General features: G+C 43.9%; 2 protein-coding genes across 6 annotated transcripts in view; one reads left to right on the forward strand and one right to left on the reverse strand.

Annotated features, from left to right (window-relative positions):
* The window catches only part of Bru3 (CUGBP Elav-like family member bruno 3), a 533,833-nt gene that overhangs the window by 311,820 nt on the left and 197,078 nt on the right, over positions 1 to 24,935 (reverse strand). The gene's annotated exons all lie outside the window — the stretch shown is intronic.
* On the forward strand, positions 1,600 to 17,849 carry LOC144180653 (uncharacterized). Of its 2 annotated transcripts, XM_077708960.1 has the most exons (6): positions 1,600 to 2,053; positions 4,292 to 4,518; positions 8,235 to 8,301; positions 12,543 to 12,705; positions 14,923 to 15,046; positions 17,697 to 17,849. In XM_077708960.1, exons 2-6 carry the CDS (start codon positions 4,405 to 4,407, stop codon positions 17,706 to 17,708), a joined length of 480 nt encoding a protein of 159 aa, XP_077565086.1. In that variant the 5' UTR covers positions 1,600 to 2,053; positions 4,292 to 4,404; the 3' UTR covers positions 17,709 to 17,849. The 2 variants fall into 2 exon arrangements, with proteins under 2 accessions (XP_077565086.1, XP_077565085.1); XM_077708959.1 differs by lacking the exon at positions 1,600 to 2,053 and having other exon boundaries at positions 3,745 to 4,518.

Raw genomic sequence — 24,935 nt, forward strand, 5'->3', positions numbered from 1 at the left:
TACACGTTTTTTTCTGCAGATGCAGGGCGTTGCAGGGTTGGTCCGTATTCGCGATTTTTAAAGACGATAGTCTTTCTTGGGCTACTTAAACCCAGAAATTTTGGCCTGTCCGTATGTGTCTGTCCGTCTGTCTGTCTGTGACTCGATTCAGCCACCCGGCCAAAGCAAAACAATTCCTGCGCAATAGTATTATATAGTCACAGCTAAATCTACCCGTCTATGTCCGGTGTAATGTTCATACTTGTCAACATTGTTGAAGAAGAACAAGACATTACGCAAATATGAGACAACAAATCAATACAGAAGTTATATTTGCAGTGTTCCTTTATAAACATTAAAAAAGCTTGACTTGTGCGAAATTAAATACTTCATTAACTGCAGAAAAAGAATTCACTCCGCCGTCGCCTGCTGTCGCCCGCGCCAGTGGCGCCATTTTAAGAAATCAACCGGCAACAGTTACGCAAGGTTCCACTAGATAGGTTTCACGTTCTGCTTGCAACGCACGTGGAGTGGGGAAACGCGGTTCTATAAACGTTGAAGTAGGGCGCCTCGATTAACGCTCGTCTTCGCCGTACGGCAGCGTTCGCATCGACACACCCGGTGTGGAGCAGTGGAACGCGGGAAATTTAAAATGATTTAAGCAGCGAAGGGAGGCATTTAGTTCGCAAAAGCCGATAAAGACTATCGTCTTTTGACGGCATTTGCAACGAAAGGAGCAGACACGCGGCCAATTTTTTTATTCGTATTGACGTCGTTCTTTTCCGGGCTTTGTTTTATTTTTGTCCTTGTTCTGGGTCGGCAGTGCATAAGACGCCTGTATTTTATTTCGTTAATTCACTGTTGTAATTTTTTTCAGTTTTCATTTCTTGTTGTTTTAAAATTTTCTTAGACCTATTATAGCAATCAATGTGTTACTTCCGCCAATGCTGCACTTTCGTGTGAATTGAAAACGTTACGCAGTTATCGCATTGGGTTTACTCGTCAAAGAGTGCTCAGCGGTAGAATTCGAAGGCGAAGAATGGGCTGGGTCGTCGGAAGACTGAAACGACAGGAGGGTGTTACGCTCCCATAAGTGAAGCGTACGTGTACGGCCCCCGTCTCGTCAAGGTAGAGACCGGCGAGCGGATTGCAGGAGAGTTGTTCCCGTTCCGACGACGAAAATCCAATGGCAAAAGTAGAGAAAAGCGGCGACGCAAAGCACACTAGCGCGCTAAAGTATGACAATCCAAAGCTTCGCACTCATGTCCTTTAGCTGTCTCAAACGCGCTGCACGGCTCGCGGAAGGGCCAGCATAGATAGCCCGGCATTCCCAAAGGTAAACAAGGCAAACTGCGTTAGGAAGGGCACGAAGAGATATAAATATACAAAGCAACTACCACTGCTCCTGAGATCGCCAGCGGGTTTTTTCAGCAAGCCTGCGCACATGGCGCGCGCCCATCTCCACGTGCGCGGACATCGCCGGTGGACGCAGGTTCAGGGTCGCTTAAGAAGTGCATTGCACTTAAAACTTTCATCTTTGCTGAGTGTATACACACCCGAGAGGGAGGTCCCGGGAGGGCGCTGCACTGTTAGAAAAAACCGTAAAATTACAGCGAACTTTACGCCACTGGAGCCGTAAACGCGCCGTAGGCGCTGCGAAACCGTACGTTCCCGCTTACGGTACCTGTACCGTATCTTCAAAATACGGACGTTCAGGCCGTCCGGCACCTTATTTATGCTTCATTCAATTATTAGCAGACATTTCCATAGCGTATAAGCAACGTACCCAGCATTTTCACTTTATTTCGGCAACATTCTCATCAAATTTCTCGTCTCTACGTTTCTTCTCGGCGCAACGTGACCGGAGCACCAAGCGGGAACCGCGCGGCTGATCGCGGAGCGAGACACGCATGCGCAGACAGCCCAACGAAAATTTTTTTCGCGCCGTCCGTGCCGTTCGGAAGCTTGCGGGCTCCATGACAGCGAGGTTCGTCAACGGCGTATAGTTTCGAGATTTGTTTGAACGCTGCCAACGCTGGAACAACGAGACTGCTTCCACGAGACTGCTTCCACGGTAAGAAGTCTCCCGTGAACGTGGATGATTTAGAATTGTTTGGCTGGTGTAAGTTGTCCATGTCGCGAGCGTTTTAATGCCGCCGAACGGTTGACTGAAGGTCGCGAGCTAACCCTCGCGCAGGCAGCTTCGAGATGCGAGATAAGACTACACGTGGTCGCATCGCGTCCCTTGAGATAAGGAGCTGGGCGTTATAGTAAATAAGGTATACGCGGTCGCATTGCGTCTCTTGAGATAAAGAGCACGGTGTTGCTGTAAATAAGGTATACGCAGCGTGTAAACAGCCAGTTGGCAACGAACAAAAGGCAGCTTAGTTTACTCGCGAGTGTAGCCTCTACGAGGCGAAATTAATTTAAAAATTGCGTTGTGGGCAGTTCTGATGCAGTAGTATGATATAGCGCGTTCTGTATTGCAAAAATATGCCATGCACTTTACGCAAGCTGCACGTTTTGTTCCCCCTGCTGCGTCCTGACTCAGCTTTCACCGCTAGGCATCTAGTTTATGCGGGAAAGCTGTAGCTGGGTTTCACGCAACGAAAAATGAGAGCGTAGGATGTTATGGGGCTTTTTTTTTTGCCTGGTGTTTAAGATTAATTTAAACTACGCAATTTTTATCTAGACCAACTTCACGAAATAGATGTAACTTCAAAAAAATCTTTCTGAAAAATTTTTGAACAATGTCATTTCTGCTGGTAAGTATAGTAGTGTTGGAAAACATTAATATGTATGATAATTTTATTACAGTGCTTGTTTTTCAGTGTTGGCTTTATGATTTTTATCATGCATAATTGTTTATAGAACATGTAATTCTACTCGGGCAAAAAGTATAGCTCAGGAGCCAAGACGTTCGCCGCGTCGCTTTATTGGTTCATAGGGGCGCAGCTCTTTTTGGGATGGAAGTGTGGAATAAAAATACCTGTCTTGAAATCTCGCTCACGTTAAAGATCCCCACCCCAATCATTAATTTGCTGCCCTCTATTACTATGCACCCATAGATTAGTTACTTCAACGTATTCAATCTCGACAATGAAACCTAATTACGTAAAAAGCAAATAGGATATCTTATGTAAAGCTTAATGCGACTTTGCAATTTATACATGGGCAAGTTATGTTTGCAGTTCAGAATATGTTTGTAAGGATGGTGTACACAGTGTGACGACAGATGGGGACAAGTGGAAAGAAAAGCATGCTATTATGTGTATTTATGATTTTATGAAAAGATCATACCCCTAAGTTTATTGTAAAAATCCCTCAACCAGAATGTAGCTGGCCACTCAAAAAAAAATCTAGAAACCCAGGCCTGCTTCAGAGCAATGTTAATCTGCATCGCAATCCCAAGCCGCATATTTCCTGATGACAACATAAGATTTTGGTTCTTTTATGGCAAAATGCAAGGAGCACTTATTCATTTGTTATTGTCTATCTCACTTTATTTCTGAAGCATGCTTGGGTTTCTAAGTTACATATTATTTTCCTGTGGCAGTGCATGTGCTAAAAACACGATCTCTGAAATATATATAGGTGTGTGATCTTTTTATGATAACATTTTCAAGTCAGACCGTGGTCATGGTTGAAATATGCAGCGCATGAAGATTGAGATGGCGTTAAAGAGACCTCTTTCACTGAGCCTTGTCGTTTTTCTGCATATTTCATTCGTTTGACCCCTTGCCCCCGGGTGGGGAACAGGGGGATCGCCGTGTGTTTCGTGGGTCTAAAGAAGAAAAGTTTCCTGGTGTCGGAAAAGAAGTTTTGGAGTGCCTTAATAGCACGCAACACGGTACGCTGTGGGCCGACAGCAAATGTGAGGCGGCAAGCAACTTTACTAAGGAGAGTATAGCTTCATGGCGAGTACGGACCCACTAGCATGTTGCGAATAAAAAAGAAATTTGATTACATAATTACCTACGTGTTTCCACGAAAATGGCAAGGCTCTGACAGTGCTTCTCTGAGCAACTTTATTGTATGAAATTTCGACCTTTAAAACTGTGGCAATTTTGTCCTGCATAATCAACCCTCCCCCCAAATTCATGCCGAATTTTCTGGAAAAAAAGTGGGTTCATTACGCGAGTAAGTACGGTATGCTCAATCACCTAAGAACAAAGGTTTTGTATAGTTCGAGTGGGTAAGCTCAAGCTAGGCATAAATGCCTTGCGTGTGAAAAAAAACTCCAATGGTAAATGCAATTTTGTGTTATTGAATGTTGGTGCCATGTTATTATATGAACTCTTTCGGCTCACAGGTGTCAGCCTCAGGGGGAAGCTCTGCGGCGTGCCGAAAGAGGAAGTGGCCGAGCTGGTGTTGTTCATTCGGTCCTCCTCCAAGAGCGAGTGTGTTCTGGAGTGGGCCCTGAAGATGGAACAGGCTGGAACTAAGCTTGGCAAGGAAAATGCTGATTCAATCTGCCTGATCCCACTGCTGGTGTCCTACTTTGGTGACGACCTGGAGAAGATAATGCAGCTGCACGAGGTAAGAGCGCTCCTATGTCTTGTATTGTAGCTGTATATCTGTGCGCAGTGATAGTTCAGCTATACAAAACAAAGAAGGCAATGTATAGTACTTTTTTAAGTGTAACCTTTTAATGATATTTATCTGTTACAGCTAAAAGAGGGTGGAAGTGAGATGGGAGAAATTTCTTCTCCCAACTTTGGGTGTGAGGATTCCAATTAGCACAGCCGGTAAATAGTGGTACCAATTCTGCTGCACCCTCCACGACAATCGAGAAAATTTTAATAAGTGCCAATCCATCAGGAATGCTTGGTAATTGTTTTAAGTAAATGAGTAAAACATTCTTTGCAGTAGAGTACTCTGTTTTCAGATCCACATTCATTCAGACAGGTAAAAGTTGTTTTTTCTAACCAGTTTGCGGGCATTCGTTTTGCTCACCAAAATGGATGGGAAGGTGGGAAATGGGATTTCGGAGCTTCAGTTCCTTAGCCAATAACTGCACTTCGATATTGAAGCACTTGGGGTGATATATACCAAGTACAAATATTGTTATTGGTCGTAAGGCAAAAGTGCCTCGAATACTCTTCAGCTTGTTTTCTCCTGCATGCACAGAAAAATGCTGTTACACCAATAACAAAAAGATTTTTCATGTTTCTGTGTTAATACTGTCAGATAACTTTTGAAGTTTGTGAAATGCTGCAGCCAAGATGGTGCGGCAGAAATTCATTTCAACATAGGTGTTATAGATTCTACACTCTGGCATTCACCAAGGCTCGTAGCAGCATCTGACAGGTTGGCTTTAAGCAAAATGCTATGTGTTGCTGACGTCGTGCCATAAAACACCTCCCACTTTCTTTTCTGTCATGCTGTGCACTAGTGGCGTAGACAGACCAATATTTCAGAGGTGTTATACATCAACAGGATAAAAAAGGTGTGACTGCTGTGGTTGCCCAAACAATATACGTCATTTTTCTCTATGCATAAATTTTGGGGGGTATTCTGACATCACAACAGCTGCCCCCCCAGGCTACACCCCTACTGTGCACTGTTTTAGATGAAACAGAAAAATGTGGGGGCTGATATCATGTAGGAAGTATAGGCATGTCTTAAAAAGCTGAGATGACTGAAATGCACCAGTCCTTGGGCACAAAAGTGAGATGTAAAGAAGAGAAGAATAATTCTGGTACAAGAAGGAGTAGTTGATAAACGTTAACAAGCCTTCGAATGTTTGGAATGTGGCTAGCTGAATCCTCCAATGACCACATGCGGGCCTTTTCTTCACCACTCCCAAAACTTCAAGACTCCAGTAACACTAAAGAGAGGCCATGCATTTCCACTTTAGCCAGGACCTAGGAACTGTTTCTTGGCTGCATGAAACCTCAGTACGGTCGCTTAACTGTCCATCATTAGGACATTTGAGTTGACTCGGTCACTAGCAATAACCAACAACCTTGACCAGGCAACACTCTCACTCCAGGCCCTCATCTATAAGCTTGCGCCATGTACATCCCACAGATTGTGTAGTGGGAACTGTTAAAAGCTTTAGTCTAACTTGTTATTTGTTAGTCTACTTGTTATTTGACATTTTAGGATGAAAGCTTTAGATATATCTGTACCAAGCGCACACGGCATGAAGTGCCAAAAAGTAATGGTACAAAAAAGTGGAAGCTGTGGGCAGAGCAAGTGCATGCTGGTGATCACATACCAGAAAAGGGAAATAGCAGCGCAGGAGGAGATTTGAAGGAGGGCTGGGAGGAGGAGGAATTGAACGCGCCTCAAGAAAGTGGAACACCAAAGGAGTGTGGGGGGGCTGCCACACGTTCTATACAAGCCGCCTTGAAGGGTAAATGTATGGACGGGGACAAACAAGGAGGCTCCTGGCAATAGAGAGCGAGTGGAACGAGCTTTTGAAGATGCAATACATGTGACAGGGTGCAGCCGCAAATTTCAACAACAGTTCAACAAAAGGCCCAAGTAGGCTTTCGCATTCTTAAAAAGTTCACCCAATAATTTTTTCTGTGGCTTGTGAGGAATTCGTGTAGTTCGGCTCTCCCAATGCGTGGCTACTGCATTGCAGTCATATACAGTTACAAGTAGCGAGGACTTTCCTGCAGGACAGGGGCTATAACGTGTCACCGAAACATTATGCACAGGGATTGTAATTAATTTTTCTGCTTCCGGATGGCCTAACATCAACATTGCGTGAAATGTGACGTGTGCGTTCTCACCTCTTACATGCATGACAATTGGTGGACCACCTGGAGTAAATTATAAGATGTCTGCATATCACCCAAGCTTTTGGCAGTGCTACACATGCTGCCTGCAATGATACGTACATAAATATACAGGTACATACAGACTATGCTCGTTACAGCGGATCCGGCAACAACAGACTTTCGGTTACAACAGTCCATTTCTGTTGCTTTGTGTGGTCCCCATGCATTTTAAATGGAGTCCACTCCGCTCATAACGGACCCAGCTAGAGCAGACTATCGGCTGCAATAGACTAAATTTTAGGCGAAAATTTTTCGACTGAATGTTTAAAGCGGACTTCCGCAGGGTCGGCATGCTTTTTCTTTGTTTAGTTTGGCGAGAAAACCTATGTCTGGCAACATTGTTGGCAGCCGGGTAGTTGGCGTAGCGAAGTTAAACCAGTGCCAGTAGCCTTGTCTTTTTTTGTGTGTGTTTGCGACCAGCGGCATGAGTGCCAGGGTAGCTGATTTCACTGTCGGATAAATTAAGCCCATTTAGCGCTGTCAAACATTGGGAAAAACAGGCCGACATCACGAGAAGTACAGGCTTGTCTAAGCACACGGTCTGCTCGACCATCAAGAATGAGGCCGCTGCCGATAAACGCCACTCCGGTGAGATTGAACAACAGTGCTACGAGTGCGCGAAGTGGTGCACCTGGAGTTAAGTCTTCCCTTCGTCACAGTTGTTTTTTATGTAATTAAGAACCCGGGTTCAGTGAAGGTCAGTATTTATTATTCCCATGCATGCATCAATCCCGTTTCGTTCGGTGAAAAAGGTAAGAAATGCCTCAGGGGGGTTGGTTCCCGTACATTGTGTGCAATCTGCTGGTGGCCGTGCGCAGTCCAACTGGTCTAACTTTCTATTTCACAGCTGTCCGTCGTCAGATTATTTCGTATCAGCTTTTCAATGACCTGACTAAAATCATAAAAACTGTGGAAGCTGCTTTGGGGGAACGTCAGGCAGCGATTTGATTTGTCTGACAAATGGTTTCTGGAATTCTGCCTTGTCACGAAGGGATTCAAAGCGCCCAGCTAATTCTGATGGGCGCAACTGATTTTTGTAGCTGGTTAATAATTTCTCCTAGTTATATTCTTGCTTCATTTGTTCTGCTTATCATGCATCTTTACAGACTTGACCGCATGCAGTAGGCCTTTTCCAAGTGCTGGTGCTAAGCTTTGGAAATGATGTTTAGGCGATTCTTTGCCCGTGCGCAAACACTGAGGTGCTGCAGGCGTGTAAAAACAACAGTGTTTGTACTATGTATATGCAATATCGGTCAAAGTACCCAATTTTGCACTCATAACCCCTCCCCTTCCCCTCCCGTGTCTGATACTGCATACTTCGGCTACAGCAGACGTTTTTCTAAGGATTGAGAAGGTCCGTTGTAACTGTAAAATAACAGAATAGATGAAAGGCCTCTAGATATTTGGAGACATCTTTAAAATTTGTTCTTATTGCCCTTCTATTTTTTCATTGTGTATTAGGCATCAACAGAACTTGCAGAAGAATTCCGGACCAGACTTCCTGAATCGCCAATTATTGTAGCGCTGGGTAAGCTATCCCAATTCATTTCCTTTAATCCCCTTCTTTATTTTTTTGAAGGGTTTTGATAATTAGCTTTAAACTTGTTGAAACTTTGTATAAAATGTGATACATTTCAAGCCTCCAAGTTTGGCACAGGAAATTGCGGCATTAAAAATGGCTGGCCTGAATTACATATATTGGCCAAGCATATACTCTGTTAGGTTGTAGGTTAGCCACCCGTCAATCAAAAAGAGGTTCAGGTAAATATTATGGCCACCTTGATTGTTAAGAGTATCATATCGTGATCATCAATTTAAAAAAGAGCAATGTGGGCATGCAGCATCATTGTTTTCATTGATTCAACTGGTGTTTGTATTCTGCCAGAAAAACGTCTTTTCTCTTTGCCAGATTACTCATTAATTTTTTTTGTAGTAATACAATACTGATTTTATGATAAAACACCATATTTCCCCACGCAATAACCCACCCCTGCATATAATCCGCACCTCAACTTTGAGATGCCGAAAAAGAAAAAAAATATCCTCGCGTATTTCCCGGACATTTGATTCCCGGACTACTAAAAAAACCGCGTATATTTAGCAAGTACAATACACTGACTGCAAGCCGAAGGTCACAATTCGCCATCCTTGTGTTTTCTTCCTTGTATGTTTTGTGTAATCGAAGGCTTAGCCTGTGTTACACCACGCACATTGCTGTGAAACTGCACTAAAGGGAAAACCCCATGCATTATCTGCACCCTACTTTGCCACTAGAATTTGGGAATTTTTGGTGCGGGTTATACGTGCGAAAGAACGGTATCTATTTCAAATGTATTCTTTGCTTTCATCTGTTTTTGCTCTGTAAGGTAACCTACACATTAAGGTAAAAGAAAAAAGCTTATGTGCACCTTTTCTCAAACTTTTCTAGGCCAATCCTAAGCCCTCTCGACCACAAACAATTCAAAGAATCGGCTTTACCTTTAAATGTGACAAAAATATTTTATAACAGTAAGAAAGAAAGGTGTCTTGTCTATTTATCCGACATAAAATATTTCAGCCTCGCCCGGGACACAAGCTTGTAAATTCATTTGCAGCCTGTACACTTTTGGCTTGGCCTAGAAAATTTTGACAAAGACTGTGTGCTTCTGTTCTGTGAAATCTGCCTGATATTTGCTTTGCGCTGCACAATGTGGACATGTATGAGCCATGGTAGCAGTTCTAGTAGTTTTGAACGGTCTGGCCAATATATATATATATATATGTTAAAGAAAAGCATTTTTCCACCCGGTTTGTATTCTTCGATCCCTTAAGGCGCGGTCACACCTGGCTGACACGGCAGCGATGACAATGCGACGGCAACGCCTACGAGTCGCTGAACCATTAGCCAACTGCTGAGTTGCCAGACCACGTTGTTATACTACGCTGACGGCGACATAAACATGTTGGCCGATGGAAAGTGCGCGTACTGTAGCTGGCTTGCCGACCGAAGGCGCCAACAAAACCGTTTGCCCGACCAGTCGCCTGACGCGTCGTCGAGAATAGACCGAGAAGCGAAAACTGCGCCCCTACAACATTCGTGCCGCAATGAATGCAGCTCTGTTTGGTTAGTTTCTGGAGTGTAATAAACTCAGTAACGTCCATGAAGCTCATACAACTCAACACTAGCGCTAATGCGATCCGTAGTTTGGCTCTAGACGCTTCAGCCGTGTTCTTCGGCGACACCGCTCCCCCGAACTGCAAACTGCACATGTGTGTGCTATCGGCTCGCCTGTACAAAAAAAAATCAGTTTCATGCAGAAGAAAAGTTACGTAGGGTAATTTGGGTAATAAGGGATAAATATCGGCCAAGGTTTTTATCGTAAAACGCGAAACCAAAGTATGGCAAGCACTATCCCAGCAGTGTGAAATCGCAGTCGCAGCCGGGCACACATATTTTCGCGAGCGCTTTCGCGAAGCAGTGGAGTTGATGGCAATAAGCTATTGTGGGGGCTTCGGGGAGCATTGCTGTGCAGCCGCTATTTAAGAAATTTCAGTTTACCAGCCAGGAGTTCTGTAAACCAGCTAGTAAACACCGATGTACTACACGAAGGATGGACCTCCATCTAGTACACAGGGTAGTTGGCAGCTGGTCAGCATTTTTGTTGGGGCACAGTGGTGTCCGCTCGCTCGACGTTGCGGGTTCAATTCCTGGCGGTGTGGGTGGTTTTTTTAAGGAGCATGGTCTGTGTATCCAATTTTCGAATCATTTTCTGCGTGATTTTGAGAAGCAACTACCTTTGTTATGGAAAATTTCCTTCGAAACAGCGAGTGGCGTCTGGAGCCACAATTAAGCTTACTTTTCTTGCACCGCGTTTCTCAAAAATGGTGCACTGTAAAGCCTTCTCTATTAGATGAGGTTAAATTTTGGCTGACGTACGTACTAATTTAGATGCATATTCTACGTGCTACAGAGGTCTTTTTGCCAGGGTTCATCCATAAAATCCGTATTATTACTGCCACGGCAGCACCGAACACAGCTCTTTTTTCTTCGTTTGTGATCTAAGAAGAAGTTGAGAAGTACACACAGTACAAGCAGCGCACACGCGAGTACACACGAACGGCTTGTGTCGCGGCAGTCGTGACACGATACTCCCAGTTTGACTAAAGAAAGAAAGAGATCCCGAGCGGAGAGGGTCGCCATGCGGTCGTCGGCGTGGTGTGACAAGTGCGTCGGCCGACATTGTGCAGACACCGAGGCCCCGCCGATTTCTCGCTGACACAGACGATTGGCCAACGGTCGGTGTCGACGCGGTGTGACATGGCCGCCGACAGCTCGCCGACACGGTGTTGGCCGATCAAATCGTCCGATGGTCAGGCTAGTGTGACTGCGCCTTTAACCATTTTCTTTGTTGCCAGTGTTCCAGTTTTCAACCTACCGAGTTAAAAAATGCTTTCACATTAAAACAAGACAACTCCGAGTGCACTCGACTCTTTTACAGTCTGTGAAGACAGATCAACCAGAGAGCTAGCTAGCTTGTCTTTAGTACCTGATGGCAACAGAAACAGTAATGCTTTATTTGCGTGCTTAGCAAATCAGCATTCTAGAATAAGCATGGAGAGGACAAGGATTTGTACTGGCACCTTGTTTTGCTATTACAACTACGAGCCAAGAACTCTGATTCAGCGGATTTTTTTTTCTTTCAAAGTTCTCCATTATGATAAATGAAGTGTGAAGAGACTGCTCTACCACAAAAAAAGTGTAGAATGCTTGGGTCATGTTTTCAGTTTTTCAACTGATTTACATGCAATTTTAGCAGAATTGTATGCTAAAGTGCCACTTCCCTTGCACAATCCTCTGAAATCGTTCTCACATTGGCTTGGACAACATGTTAGCAAGCCTGTATGGCTGAGTATGGCGAGCTAGTTTTAACCTTTTGAAACTGTGCATAAAGTAGCATGAACAGAGTACAGAACTTGGTTTTAGGAAGCAGATGCGACAGATACAAGTGCCAAATTGACAATACCTGTTTACCTTATCAGAAAGCAAGATATCCTGGTGTAAGTGTTTTTGCCACGGCATGCTCAAGAGTGTGTCGATTGACTTGACCACCCCTTTTCTGGCTGCCTGAGGCAGTTCACTCCTCCTCTTGTCCTTGCAGCCCGCGATGCTTCATTTATCCTCCTTCCTTCTGTTTCAAAGCAAGTCTGCCTGGCTGTCGTGGCACTGGGCTAGCTCAGCTCAGAACAATTGGAACCTTGAGAAATGGTTTTCCATGTCCACCTAATTTCAATAATTAAAATCAAATTAGATTCTTGAGTGTATAGTTAACTTCACATACGCAAGGAAAATGTAACTAGGTGCATGAATCACGTACGTGATGGTGGCAGAGAAGGAGCCGAAACGTTTATTGAGAAAAAAAACACTTCATATAAATGCGTGTAACATATACAGTAAACTCTCGTTGAGACGAACTTGGTTATAACGCATTTTATGGGTAAAATGTCCACCTCAAAATTAGGCAAGCGTCTGCTTAAGACAAATTTTTAATAATACGAACAAATACTCATGGTTCCTTCGAATTCGCCTAAATTGGAGTTTGCTAGATATCGGGGGACCGTCTGAATTGTAATGTAGCATTTGGTATTCATATGTATTCTAATAACACTTGTCTGGGGGATGTTCATGGAGACTATCTGAGCGATTTAAACAAAAGAAAAAAGCAGCTGCTTCAAGCACTTTTGTTTTATATATTTTCAGCTGTACAATTATGACTTCTTTGTCTTTCTCAGGCCAGACACTCTTTGACTGCAGCTGCCACGTGTTTGTCGACCGGGCACTTGTCGCGGAAAATATAATCTTCCTGCTTGGGGTGGAGCTTCTTTTTGCTTTGTACTTCTGCCTGAACATCAAGTATCCCAGAGGGGTTGCTTCGAGAATGGAGTTCATTCAAAGGTAGGTTCCTTTCTGTTTAGTTTAATACTCTGCTTATTGTTGGTGTAGTAGCTTCTGGCGGATCTGCCTTGCAGGTAACAGCTGTATTTTGTTAAACTTGGCATCCTCATAAGCAGTGGTGCTGAGCAACATAGTCATGATACCACCTACTTATACATCTGATGCGACCAATCAAGTTAAACTGTGAAGACAAAATGCAACTGTGGGGAATTCAAATTATGTACTGCATTGACCCAATCACTACGAGGCCAATTTTAATGCAAACTTCCAACAACTAAGCTGAATAATAATGGCAAGAGATGTAGTAGTGGTATGTCACCTGCCACTTTCTTGCCAAGTCCTTATGACATCTTGTTAGTGCCACTAGCGGCTGCAGTCTAAAGCCATTGCCATGAAGCATGACTGTGGGATAGTAGTTGTGCGTCAGTTGTGTTGCAAAACATCATTCGAGTTGTAATGTGCAATTAGCACACCATTACCTCAATTTATAGTATTACTGCTATTACATAACTTCTGTGGTTTGTAACCGGAAATTTTAAAATCTTTCACTATTTTTATCATTCTTCAGTTTAAAAAAAAAACATCTTTCAAGGATGGAATGTAGTTGAGCGAGCTACCTAAGGCTAGTTCTTTCTGACCCCTTTAAGCAGCACAGTAGAGGGGCATGCGGTGTCTCAATGAAATAATTTACGCCACAAAATTGCCACAAAATCAAGGAGAAAGTCAGTTCATTGCAGCAACTTCGTTGAAGAAAAACCACAGGTAGTATAAAAAAATTACAATATACAATTTTTAGGGAAGCATTTCAAAATGCGCCCTAGAAAAAATGTCGACTTGCGTGGAGCAGTTTTTCAGATATATAAAAAAAATTTAGTTTGCATTGTGCTCTTGCCATGCAGTGAAGCCCAACCTCCATTTCAAAATGTGCAATTCCTGGCGGTTCCCTGGAAGAAATCGGTGGTTTGACATTAGCAGAGGCAGCAGTTTGCCCCCACGTAACATAAAAACATTTGTCAATGACCGACTTAGCATTTCCGGCCAGCAGAGTATTTGGGGCAAGCGCGCGATGCGGAAAAACATGCATGATGTTGAAAACAAAATGAAGTTGATGCTTGTTGACGCTCACCGTCAGTTATGATGTTCTGACTGGCTAATGTAGCCTTGCTTGCAGCAGTGAGGTGCAATGCGCTAGAATCGTGCCCTGCAACCTTTTGCTGTTGTGTGATAAAAAAAGATCAGCATTACCAGCCTCCTCCATTGCAGTGCCACCTAAAATTTTTGAAAAGAAACAGTACAAAACGTATTGGAGACTGTCCGAATAGAGGGTTCAACTAAGAAACAACACTACACTCTGAAGATAGCCTCGTATGAAAACGAAACTGGCAGGCGGTGTGTAAGGCGGTTTGAAGCACTCTCCTCGTCGAAACTGATATCTGATGACTGGGTGCTATCTTTTGACTTGCCTGGGAAGTTCTCATCACAGAAATTGCGTTAGGGTGGGTGAAATCAGGAACGGCAGGCTTTTTTCAAGGATTAGTAGCGGATGCTCAAGGCTTGAAGGTGGCTCAAGTAGGCTTGAAGTTGGGTAACTGCATAGTAGCGCCTATATGAATTTCGCCATGCAGAAATGAAAACGAAAAGTTGTAAACTGTTCGTTAATGGTCCTGTGGTAAGTGAAACTACAACACACCTTAGGATAACGTACACAGAGGGAATAAATTTACCTAAACAGACACTGCTTGACATTTCCCGCCAATTTCTGAGATTATTACTGCCGGAGTGCAAGCCTGATGATGGAAAATCGGCTTCTGATTCACCATTATAAAGAAAAACAAACGCTGATGCAGACTAATTACCAGTGGCACGTATTCTTCTTCAGTAGCGTTGACCACGCCCCTTTTCCACACCCAGGTAATGCAAACGCTTGTCAAAAATCACATTTTCATTGCAAAAATGAAAACGAAATGGATTTTGAAAGGGCATTTTCTGAGCTAACTCCAGATCGTTCCAGAAACGGCTGGAGTGCTGTGAAAAGGGGCTCCCAAGGTATCTTTGAAATTGAACGGTTTTGAATAGGTGCGGTAATGAAAGAATTAAGTCGCTGTGGTTAAGTCACTTAAGAAAGAGGCGTCACTGTGGTAATAAAAGAACAGGCTAAGCCAGCAAGGAATTTAATGTGTTGGCTGGACTGAATGTTATCTGTTTATTTTGTTTTAGGTACCTAGTTGGCATCACACCAAGTGAAGGTACCAAACAGGAGGCAGCGCGGTCCAAAGGAGCGAAGTCAAAGGCCATGAAAGCCGCCGCAGAGCTTGAGACATTCAAGAAGAAATGGAGCAATGTGAGTTGCAGGCCTTTATAAGTTGTGTGGTGAACTGTATGCGTCTGTTCTGGAACTTATACCCCCCCCCCCAAAAAAAAAGACTCCACAACCACGAGAACCCCACCCAGGGGGATATACACAGCCTCCCAAGAGGATACACAATATGGGGGGTTGTCGTTCTCCCCAGGAGGAGAACGACAACCCCCTCAGGAGGATTTGGACACCCCATCAAAATCAAAACTCTGGATAAACCCCTGCGTCTGTTCATATGACTGAAAGTACTACACCCAATAAGTATTCTTTTAATCTGGGTATATTTGAAAGGAGCCATGAAGAGAAAACACAAGTTTGGTTCATTCAAAAGATTGCTTCGTTAGAATCATACTGACACCACTGCTAACGTAAACTTCGTTCAAATAAGCTATATATTTAGGAAAAAGGGAATGGCCATGCGACCCACTAGCTCATTTCCCGCAGCAGAAGCTATGACGTCACATGTTACAGTTCTGGGATTGGCGGAGGGCGGCAAAAGTAAACGCAAATTAGGCAGAGCTTACAAGCTTGCCAAACGAGCTATTTGTGCTTAAATTTAGGGCAAATTCTTTTCAAAGCCGTAAGAATGGTGGGACAAACAGTGGAAGTTTCGGAAGCACACGTAAACAGAAGTGCCGATGTGTACTGCTGTTGGTGCTGCGCGCAATATGCTTGGTTTAGCTGCACAGGACTGCAGGGCTTTGGGGTTGTCTCAGACTACACTTGCCGACTGACGCAAGGAACGGTGTTTTACGTGAGCATATTTGTAGAGCGAGCACTATGTTTCACGAAGCAATTATTCTCTTCCTGAACAAACCCAAGCTAGGTTTAAATACGGTCAAAAGCAAACCAAAGGCCACGGAGAAAGAAATTCTTGCTCCGCGCCAAAGGCAGAAAACGGTATGCTACGGTATGGTGGCGCCGTCTAGGTTCACTAACGGCAAACAAGGCCTCCCAATTGGCTGCAGAGCTATGGTCCCTAGAAATATCTTTCTAGGGACCATAGAAGAGCGCTCAATTCCTGTGAAGTCATTGCAGACCACGAGAACACTTGATTTAGTGGGAAAATTAAAATTTTCACTTAAATTAACCAATTTCTTAGTGAAAAAACATTGTTTGCATTTGGACAAGCGCTGGGGGCACTATAAAACATTAAATATTTCGAATAAGACAAACTTGTATTTTGTCTTCATGGCTCCTTTAAGGGATGGATCTTAAAACTTTTTGTTTTATTTTTAAGTAAACTCTGTTAAACTTGTCCCTCTTGCTGCTTCTTTTCCACTGATTTCAAATATTCCGTTATTGTTTTAGTTTGTCAATTAGTTCCCGAGATAATTAGAGGCAATTAACCATTTTTCGAAGAACAAGGGACAAAGCAGTGTTGGTCATAAAACTGCAATATTTACATTTTCCAACACTATGAACCCTGGTGAGTGCAATAAGAGAATCAGTTTTTTGATGCATCGCTTGGAACTAATTTTAAAGCCCATTAAACTTCAGTGTTTGAAATGGGCACTCAAAATGGTTCCTTGGTGCCACCAAGGTGTAAAGAAATCATTGGGGGAAAAGCACCAAGTCTTAAAAATTTCACAAAGTTTACTTAAAAATTAAAAATTTTTTTTAAGAGCAGTGTCCCCCCTTAAAGATATATCCTGTACTGTACTAATCTGACTTGTCATGACTTACTTAACATGTCTTTGACTTACCCGTATGTTCTTACAGGTAAATCTGGCATATAATTTGAAATTCCACTTGCTTTTTGCCCCAGTCATTTGGGCCTAACTTGCTTTGCCTTGGTTTAGAATTGCTCCTTAGGGTGTTTTACTCCACATAGTAATGAGCAATTCTTGCCATTTTCAGCAAACTGCATACAAATTACAGTATCCCTTTTCACAATGTAACATGTCACAGTTTACATGGCACACTGATAATGAAAAAGACGAAAGCAGCTGGTACTGTCATTATTTGGATATATTACAAGACACGAATACATTGATAAGAACGGCCATTGAAGAATCTCAAAGGGGAATGTCAAAGGTGATTCTCAAAGGCAAGACAGGCACACTCAAGTTAATCTTTATACCATAATTACATGGTATAAAGATGCTGTACCCTTACAAGTTAGAATCTTCTTTCCCTGCTTCCTCTGTCACCTCCGCGTGCCGTCACGCCGAGGTTCTCATTCTTATGCACGCGCTATCTCCCGCAGACGGGCGGCAATTTCAATACATTTCGAAAACAGAGCAACAATGTACTCATACAATTATTAGCCCAAGCCGTTCACGAGGTAGTGTCTACTTTTCTGTGAGAGACTAATCAATCCTTTTTGGTGGTAATGATGGTAAATGGAAGCTATCATTTGTAAGTACGGTGGCCTCGGCACTAAAAAAATGCAGACACGTCTGGTAGCTTGTTATAATCAAAGGTATGTTTTAAAGGTATATCAGCTTTTTTGGCCTTATTTTTTATGTACCATTTTATGGTCGTCCTCAAATATACAAAATAGGTCTACGGCATGCATTTTCACCCTGTTTTAATGAAGTATAAAATTAATATTTTATTGGTAATGGCTTTGGTAATTGTCCAGGCTTTGGTAATCTCCCAAATAAAAATACTTTCTTGTTTTTGTTTTCAGCTGCTCTGCTAAACCAGTTTCGGGACCGTCCACTGGACAACTGGACAATCTGATCCAAAAATGTTCGTCATGCAAGCCAGTCAAGTGATACGAGACAAGTTGCAAGTTGCAAGTCCAGAATGATGTATTATACAGTTCTCAATATAGCCTCAAAAGTACCCGTGTTGCTGTCAGTCTTGCCAATCTATGTCGATTTGTCTCATAAACAACACAAATTCTGTACACCAAATATGTTTCATTGCAGCAAAGTGGTGGGTGGAAATTGTTAACAGATTTAGTGCGCATGCTTGAAGTTACATGCTAACTGCAGAATTTCTTCTCTTCTCTATTGTGTTTTAGTAGCGTATTCAAAAATAGTACCACATGTGCCTCATAAGAGTTAATTGCACTGAGAAAGCTAAATGAATCTGGAACAAAGTCAAACGGGTCAAGAAAATACAGTATTTATTAAGGGTACCAGTGATTGTGATTAAACTTCAAACCATTAATGAAATACTAAACAGATTAACGATGATAAATGAGCATCTCTTTAAAAGTTTTTTCTGAACTTCTGCACTGCTGTGCTTGTGCTCTAAGTTTACGCAAAGGTCACATTATGTAGTCTATCTTGTTTGACAGTAAGAATGCCAGTGGTACCTGCTTATTTAGAAAATGAAACAATTTTGCCTATGAGAATCTGTAGCCATTTCAAATGGCCGTGGCTAACTAGTGACATTCCCAAAGGCAAATTTTTTTGTTTTCTATATAAGCAGATTTTGTGTCAAACAAAATAGACCGCATAATGTGACTATCGCGTAAGGTTAGAGCGCAAATGCAGAAGTGGTTTGTTCAAAAAAAAACCTTTATAGGCGCTCATTTTTTGCCTAACCCTGCTACTGCTGCGACAGTTGCGATACAGTTAGCATGCTTTACGGTTCAAATTCATCCAGTAAATGCCGTATTGATCTTTTACAGTTACACTCTTGTGAAAGTGCATGACGGCTTCAAACCGTAACGGAAAATAATGGTTTGTTTTCCATAAAAATGCAGTACGGTTTTGCATCATCAAACAAAACTTACGGTTTCTGCACTGCACAAGTGTGCTACAGTTCCTGTTCCGTTGAACAGAACTTACGGTTTCTGCACTGCACAAGTGTGCTACGGTTTCTGTTCCGTTGAACAGAACTTACGGTTTCTGCACTGCACAAGTGTGCTACAGTTCCTGTTCCGTTGGACAAAACTTACGGTTTCTGCACTGCACAAGTGTGCTACAGTTCCTGTTCCGTTGGACAAAACGTACGGTTTCTGCACTGCACAAGTGTGCTACAGTTCCTGTTCCGTTGGACAAAACTTACGGTTTCTGTTACGTATTCTGGGCTAACAGTGAAAATGCCATAAAAGGAAGGAACGGTTAAATTAGCGCAACGCATAAATACGAATACATGCCGGCATCAAGAGTTAGCGGTCATTATTACCGTAGATTTACGGGAAAATTTTTAACAGTGTGCGTCAGACGACGACCATGGTCCAAGGTGGCGTCTTCGGGCAGCTGGGCGACTGAACTTGTATTTAGGGGTACACAGCTGAGTATACAGCGCGGCATAAACACCACACTCTATGTGGTGAGCTTTTCCGTGCGTCCCGTCCTTTTCACGCATTTTATCCTAGCATGCCGAAAGACCAACTCACCTCTCATATGGATCTAACGAACCGTGAAATGCCTGTAAAACCGAACCACCGTGGTCAAAACTCAAGACACACAAGACTTGAAGGCGGCCGGTGGATGCAGAAGAATAGGTTGTCAAGCAACCATCTCTAAGTATCGCAGGACGATGTAGCAGAGCTGATTGGGTATTCAAAGTTGTTCGCATTGTCTCCGACAAGCGCACAGTTGAGTGTACCGTGAGAGCGGAGAAAACGAAGCTGTATTGCACACTTTGCGATTGACAACGACTGCCTGGGCATTCAGCGGCATCAAAATTGAACGTCTCTCAAAGGCCTCAAATTGTTGTTTATATACTTTGCTTTGTAGAGCAACCCCCGAGAGGCGAAAGACAAGCTCAGTTTGCGGCAAAAAGTATGGATATATATATATATATATATATATATATATATATATATATATGGTTTGGAAATGAGGGGCTCATTAGGAAATACAGAAAGAAATGCTGGCAGTCTCCAAAGAGGCATAGGGGAATAGTTAGAATATTTTTTACCGTTAGTGACGTTACATTTTTTTATTACTTTTTATTATTAATTACGTGAGAAAGAAAGAAAGAAAGAAAAACACGCGCCCAGAAGGGGGACCGAACCCACGCCTTTCGATTAGATATCGAATGCCTTACCAATTCGGCTATCTGGGCGACTGTGTCCTCCTTCACTTTCTGGGGTATTTATATTTACTACAGCTGTATCTGATGCTTGAGGGTGGTAGCCAGCGCCACTCAGACTACACGGAGAGAAGGGGACCTTCTTTTCAAACCCCGGGGCGTGACGCGAACGTCTACAGCCTGTCATAAGTGGGTAACTGGCGGGAAACCCTCTTATGCTACCTTGGCATCAAGGCTGCCAGAACCGAGGCCCTCGCTAAGCTTTCGCACGATAATAGGGTTTCGAAATGAGGGGCTCGTTAGGAAATACAGAAAGAAATGCTGGCAGTCTACAACGCCAAAGAAGGCATAGGGGAATGGTTAGAATATTTTTTTTACCGTTAGTGACGTTACATTTTTTTTATTACTTTTTATTATTAATTACGTGAGAAAGAAAGAAAGAAAGAAAAACACGCGCCCAGAGTGGGGACCGAACCCACGCCTTTCGATTAGAAGAGGGTTTCCCGCCAGTTACCCACTTATGACAGGCTGTAGACGTTCGCGTCACGCCCCGGGGTTTGCAAATAAGGTCCCCTTCTCTCCGTGTAGTCTGAGTGGCGCTGGCTACCACCCTGAAGCATCAGATACACTTGTAGTAAATATAAATACCCCAGAAAGTGAAGGAGGACACAGTCGCACAGATAGCCGAATTGGTAAGGCATTCGAGATCTAATCGAAAGGCGTGGGTTCGGTCCCCACTCTGGGCGCGTGTTTTTCTTTCTTTCTTTCTTTCTCACGTAATTCATAATAAAAAGTAATAAAAAAAATGTAACGTCACTAACGGTAGAAAAATATTCTAACCATTCCCCTATGCCTTCTTTGGCGTTGTAGACTGCCAGCATTTCTTTCTGTATTTCCTAACGAGTCCCTCATTTGCAAACCCTATTATCGTGCGGAAGCTTAGCGAGGGCCTCGGTTCTGGCAGCCTTGATGCCAAGGTAGCATAAGAGGGTTTCCCGCCAGTTACCCACTTATGACAGGCTGTAGACGTTCGCGTCACGCCCCGGGGTTTGAAAAGAAGGTCCCCTTCTCTCCGTGTAGTCTGAGTGGCGCTGGCTACCACCCTCAAGCATCAGATACAGTTGTAGTAAATATAAATACCCCAGAAAGTGAAGGAGGGCACAGTCGCCCAGATAGCCGAATTGGTAAGGCATTCGAGATCTAATCGAAAGGCGTGGGTTCGGTCCCCACTCTGGGCGCGTGTTTTTTCTTTCTTTCTTTCTTTCTCACGTAATTAATAATAAAAAGTAATAAAAAAATGTAACGTCACTAACGGTAAAAAAATATTCTAACCATTCCCCTATGCCTTCTTTGGCGTTGTAGACTGCCAGCCTTTCTTTCTGTATTTCCTAACGAGCCGCTCATTTCCAAACCCTATTATCGTGCGAAAGCTTAGCGAGGGCCTCGGTTCTGGCAGCCTTGTTATCGTTACCAGAAGACGATGAACGAACGAGAAGACGATGAAATATATATATATATATATATATATATATATATATATATATATATATATATATATATATATATATATATATATATATGTGTGTGTGTGTGTGTGTGTTTCGTTCGGGTTCAGTTCCGGTTCGACAAAACCACGAACCGCCCGTTTACGAACTCCCCTCCGGAACGAGTAGCAGTAGAAGTAGTGTAGCCAGTTGGACAGTCAGTACAAGTGCACCTTCGAAAAAAAAAGAAGACCTGAAAGACACAAAACTGCAGAACAAGCAGAGTGATCCCTGGACGAATGGGACAGTGTGAGGTACGGGCCTGCCTTTCGCACGCGTCATCGGCTTTATTACTGTTTCTGCTTCCAAGACAAGGTCGAGGGCTGTAGTTTCTTGTCAAGGGATTAAGTGCGCCCCTTAACAGTTTTCCCTGACTTATCTGTTGTTATTTGCATATGTAAAAAACAGAACTTGTCCACTGTGCTGTCCTCAAAAACTGACCACGGAACTCACTTCGCATTGATGACACATTTGGCTGTGAAAGGCAGGGCAAACAAAAATATAGAGCAATATCCACGTTTTGGGGCGTTTTTCTTATTTATTCGGTTTTACTTACTTTTTGGGTAATATTTTAAAACAACGTCATTCGCATTTTCTTTCGTGTTGTTTTCCGTGTAAACACATTAAAAAACTGGCAAATTTGATGCCCCGTGCTATATCTCTGCTCCGAGGCGCAGCTTATGTTACAGGCCAGCAGAATTATTTTAACCAGCTGGTGATATTAAACATGGATCAAAATCTCGATACACGGACGTTCTTGATTTCCATCTACTTCAGAAAAACGGTCGTGGGGAACGGAGATCGAGGCCACTTGTGGTCAGCAGTGAAAGGACTAGCCACTCAGCAGCTCCTGCGGTCACACTTATCAAGTATTAACAATTTGCAGGTGTCGGACCTTTTCAACAAATTATGAAATGCAAAAAGTTTGCACACATCGGGTGTGGGCTTTCGCTGTTGCGCAGTGGAGCACTCCTGCAGCCTGATGGCTCCTATAAAGTCGCAGCTAGGGAAGGCCAAAGTCGTTTTATATCCCCTGTAAGCTGCCTAAAATGACATTTCGTTTGGTCAGCTTGCACTACGCTCGCGCTTCCAGCAGCAACAGACGATTGCTACCTTGGTGCTAATTCATTCTCCTGTTGTTACATAGATAGTGATAGTGTTCCATTGTCTGGAGGGGAAAGTGCGCGAGCGGGTACGATGTTGATGGACGTGAAACAAAAAAAAAGACTGAATTGCATTGACTGTGCAATATCAACAATGGAGGATCGAATCGTTTCGGCATGAACCAGTAAACATCATGTCTTTTTTTCGGTTCAGTTCCGGTTCGGGTTCAGCGTGCTCAAAAAATAACAGTTCGGGTTCGGGTTCAGTTCCGGTAGAAATACCAATTCAGTTACGGTTTTCGGTTCGGTTCGGTTCCAGTTCGACAGCCTGATATATATATTGAGAGACGGCGTTTCGCAAGCAGGCCTTTATTCGGTCGCCGAGCCCAGGCGTTCGTCCGCAGTCGAAGCGAGGGGATCATGATGATCATTTACAGATGATAATGGCGATGCGTGCACAAATATGACTAGCCGGGAAACACACCCCTTGGTGTCCACAACGCAAGCGATGATGGTTATGTTGCGTTTAGGCATAATGTCCGGCAATAACGTCCCTATGCTCACAATATATATATATATATATATATATATATATATATATATATATATATATATATATATATATATATATAAGCTAGACACCGTTAATCTGCATAGCAACGCGTTGCCGTCCGTGACGGTGGCAGTTCGGCGCTTCTGTGCAGGTTGGATTGCACGTTCGCGACACAAGCAAAATGTCAGAATGCCCGAGTAAACGACGTTCCACGCGCTTTAATGAGCACAGGAATGTTCAGACTAATGCCGAATTCCGCTAGACTGCATCTCAAAGCCCATATGCCTAGCTTCGGCTCACTAAACCCCAAGTTTAAACCGGGTTCCAATATTGTCATCCGCGTCGAGCCCTCTCACGCACAAATACGATGAAAACTATTCGGGCTTCGTCATCCTCACCTGGATGAATCGGGGGCGCCTTTGAGAGAAGCTCAGCTAACTTTGAGCATTTTCACCCGACGTTCGAGCGGGGACGCCGATCAGCGCGCAACGTGCACTCACGCAAGCAAAGCACTTTACTGAGCCAGTGGTGCGGAAGGTTCCCGCAAACGCGGCGTTACCGAGTCGGCGGTCCGTATAGGCGAGCCTGCTAGAGACACGCTCATTCTCTCGGAAGGGGAGTAGCTCGAGCTTCCCGTACGCCTCGCCACTGTGACTTTTTCGGGGGCTTCTCGTTTTTGGACAGCGCGTGCGTTCTCCGGGCTGAGACGTGACGCGGGCGGCGAACAACGACGGGGTCCTTTCGATGGCTCCAGCGTAATCCCCTGCCGCCCGTGGCCCCGTACCTAGCGCTAGAACTCCTGCAATGCAAAACATCATTTACCGCCAAATCCACAGGCGGCTGAAAACAGCGGAGCCGGAAGAGCCAGCTGCCCCCCTCGCATCACCTGGACTCCGGTGATGGATCTTCGGTTAGCGAATCTTCGGAAGGAAACGAGGGAGCGGACGGAGCTGCAGAACTTACAAACCACCCAGCACACAGTCCCAGCTTCATTCAACTCCTTCCCAACAACGTATGGAGAAATGCTCGTGATCCAAAGAGAAGCTCGAGCCTCTCCTCCAAAGCCAGACTGACGTCTCACGGCCACAACAGCTGCGCCCACATCTCGTGATGCCAGGAGTGTCGTCGAAAAGACATAACAGGCATCGGACCGCATCCCACTCGGCTTACGTGCTTTGAACCCCACATAACTATAGCGTCCCCGGGCCATACTCCTGTGTGCAAGGCATGCTGGATTGATCAAACTACCAGAACACAGAATTGTAGCTTCTCACTGCGTAGTTCCGACCGTTCTTTCGACATTGCCGAAAAACAGCACACCCTAACAATGACACGAGAAGACGGAATTACACCGGACCCCTGCAGCTGCGCTCTTTCGCCCCAATGTTACATCACCAAATCGCCCGTTCTTCTGCTCCACTGACTGGCCACATACCCGTCGAAGGGACTTGGCCAGTGGCGATGGCAGCTGCCGCCAGACATCCACCGCCGAATCACATGTGCCCGCAGTGAAGATGACGTCAGAGAGGCGCGGCCTATTCCCCAATTCCCATTGCAACAATGTTTCCGCGCGAGTAGATTTGAGTGGCTCCAGCAATTAATTAGATAAGCAATTAACAATTCAGATTGAGCTTGGTACGGCGGCGTTAGCAAAAAACATACAATGAAAAAATCTCCTGCGGCGCAAAGCGTCCGGCACGACTTTCTCGCAGCTGCGTAGGCGGAGTCAA

The sequence above is a fragment of the Haemaphysalis longicornis genome, unplaced genomic scaffold, assembly GCF_048455015.1.
Source record: "Haemaphysalis longicornis isolate Haplotype H1 unplaced genomic scaffold, Haemaphysalis longicornis Haplotype H1 scaffold_4, whole genome shotgun sequence".
In the NCBI taxonomy this organism is placed as follows: Eukaryota; Metazoa; Arthropoda; class Arachnida; order Ixodida; family Ixodidae; genus Haemaphysalis; species Haemaphysalis longicornis.

Bases quoted from the DNA above. Each gene is read 5' to 3' on its own strand.
- LOC144180653 (XM_077708959.1), top strand. From the start codon at position 4,261: ATGTTATTATATGAACTCTTTCGGCTCACAGGTGTCAGCCTCAGGGGG. The intron at 8,302-12,542 runs GTAAGCTATCCC...TGTCTTTCTCAG, and splicing joins GCCAATTATTGTAGCGCTGG to GCCAGACACTCTTTGACTGC. The intron at 12,706-14,922 runs GTAGGTTCCTTT...ATTTTGTTTTAG, and splicing joins AGAATGGAGTTCATTCAAAG to GTACCTAGTTGGCATCACAC.